The sequence below is a fragment of the Myotis lucifugus genome, unplaced genomic scaffold, assembly GCF_000147115.1.
Source record: "Myotis lucifugus unplaced genomic scaffold, Myoluc2.0 scaffold_6833, whole genome shotgun sequence".
NCBI classification, from domain to species: Eukaryota; Metazoa; Chordata; class Mammalia; order Chiroptera; family Vespertilionidae; genus Myotis; species Myotis lucifugus.
Genome location: NW_005877881.1, coordinates 1 through 2054, shown reverse-complemented (window position 1 = coordinate 2054; position 2054 = coordinate 1). Strand labels below are relative to the sequence as shown.

The window sequence follows — 2054 nt, the reverse complement described above, 5'->3', positions numbered from 1 at the left end:
CAGGTGCCTGTGAGCCAGGCCGGCCAATCAGAGCTGTGCCCTGCCATCCTGCCAGCCCCCCGAGGCAGACGGAAGTCAGGGAGGCCGTTCCCTCTGCTCATGAGCCCAATCTCGTCCTTTATCCCCTCACACAGAGACCAGGATCCCCAGGATTAAAGGTGACAAGGCCTTTTTAAAAAAATGGTTTTATTGATTTTACAGAGAGAGAAAGGGAAAAGGAGAGAGAGAGAGAAACATCCATCGATGACAGATTACCATCGATCTGCTGCCTCTCTTGCTGAGGATCAAGCCCGCAAACTGGGCCCGTGCCCTGAGAATCGGATCAACCACCTCTGGGTGCACGGGATGTCCAACCCCCTGAGCCGCACCGGCCAAGGCCTCACTGCTGTGCCCTCCGGAGCAGTGAGCGAGAGACGGGTGCCCCGAGCAGTGTCAACAGTACGAGAGACCGTTCACCTTCCCCCACGCCCCAGTGGGCACTGCTTAGCGACCGGTGGCCACAGCGGGGTGACGCCCACACCTGAACCAGTCGGGATGTAACGCCCAATATGGGCTCCAACACTCAGGACTCTGTTCTACGCGGAGCAGGGAGCACGGAGGTCGGCTGTCCCTGAGCTCACTGGGCGGCAGGTGCCACCATGGGGACTGCCGGGCGGCAGCGGCCTGGGCAGGTCAGCGTGCACACAGCTCCCGGAAGCTTCCCGCACGCCCGACCCCTCCCGGCGGGGTGTGGGTGTGCCTGGCTCACCTCTCAAACGGCTCCTCTCCTCAACCTCCTCCCTGGAGAGACCCTCCGCGTTGAGCAAGGTGCCGGCTGTGGCGAAAGGCCTCCCCACATCCCGGCCGCCTACGGCCCTGCTCCCGTGTGGACTTTCTTGTGCTGCAGGAGCGTGGAGATGTGTTTGAAGGCTTTGCCGCACTCCGCACACTCGTAGGCCCGCTGCTCCGTGTGGAACTGCTGGTGCCGGTTGCGGTAGGACCTGGTGGTGAAGGTCTTCCCGCACAGGCCGCACTCGTAGGGCCGTTCGCCGGTGTGGGCCTTGCCGTGCTGGTACAGGCCGGAGCGCGTCACGTATGCTTTCCCGCACTGCGTGCACGAGTAGGGCTTCTCTCCGGTGTGAACTCTCTGGTGGAGCGCGAAGCTCTGGCTGTACTTAAAGAACTTCCCACATTCCCGGCACTCGTAGGGCCTGTCTCCGACGTGGACTTTCCGGTGCCGGATGAGGGTGGACAGGACGCTGAAGGCTCGGCCGCACTCGCCGCAGGCGTAGGGCCTCTCCCCGGTGTGGACCCTCCGGTGCAGCACGAGGGCGTCTTTGCGGCTGAAGGTTCTCCCGCACTCAGCGCAGCCGAAAGGCCTGACGCCCGTGTGCACCTTCTGGTGCTTCCTCAGCTTCGACGGGTAGCTGAAGGCCTTCCCGCACTCGTGGCACACGTGGGGCGCTCCTCCCGTGGGGCTCCTCCTGTGACCGACCAGGGGCCCGTTCCCCTCGGGGGCACCTCCCCCCTTTGGGGCACCCGAAGGGTCCCTCCTCACAGCGAGTTACCAGGTGGTCGAGGAGCGCGAAGGCCTCCGGGAAGGCGGTCCCGCAGGCGCTGCACCTGACTGCCTGCTGCTGGCGACGGGAGCCGGGTGGCACGGGCTCCCAGTGCCCGGTGGTGCCGTGTGGCCGCCCCACCCCGGGGGTGCCCTGGTGCCGGGGGTGGCCGGGCGGGGCAGGGCCGTCCGCCTCAGGCTCCCCACACCGAGGGGGCTTCTCCGGCAGGTGGACTCTGCGGCTCTTCACCTGCGGAGGGGCCTCCGCGTCGTCCAGTCCCCGGGGACACCCTGAAACAGCAAGGTCAGGTGCCAACAGCTGGGAGAGGGAGGAGACACCTCCACCCCCGTGTGTGGGCGACGCACCCGGACAGGAGCACAGACGGCCAGGAGGCGGCAGGGGACTGTCTGGGGGAGAAAGGGGCGAGGAGCAGTGCGGGGAGCGGGGCCTCTCCATCACGCCCCTGCAGCAGGCTTCCGGCGGCCCGAGCTGCCGGTGACAGTGAGCTCTGTGAGG

General features: G+C 66.2%; 1 protein-coding gene across 1 annotated transcript; it reads right to left on the bottom strand.

Moving 5' to 3' along the window:
- Positions 1–259: 259 nt before the first annotated feature.
- On the bottom strand, positions 260–1828 carry LOC102438410 (zinc finger protein 584-like; the record flags this gene model as incomplete). Its single annotated transcript, XM_023749359.1, has 2 exons — positions 260–1507; positions 1548–1828. Coding segments are annotated over 2 exons (941 nt in total), but the record flags the coding sequence as incomplete, so codon positions are not given.
- Positions 1829–2054: the final 226 nt, after the last annotated feature.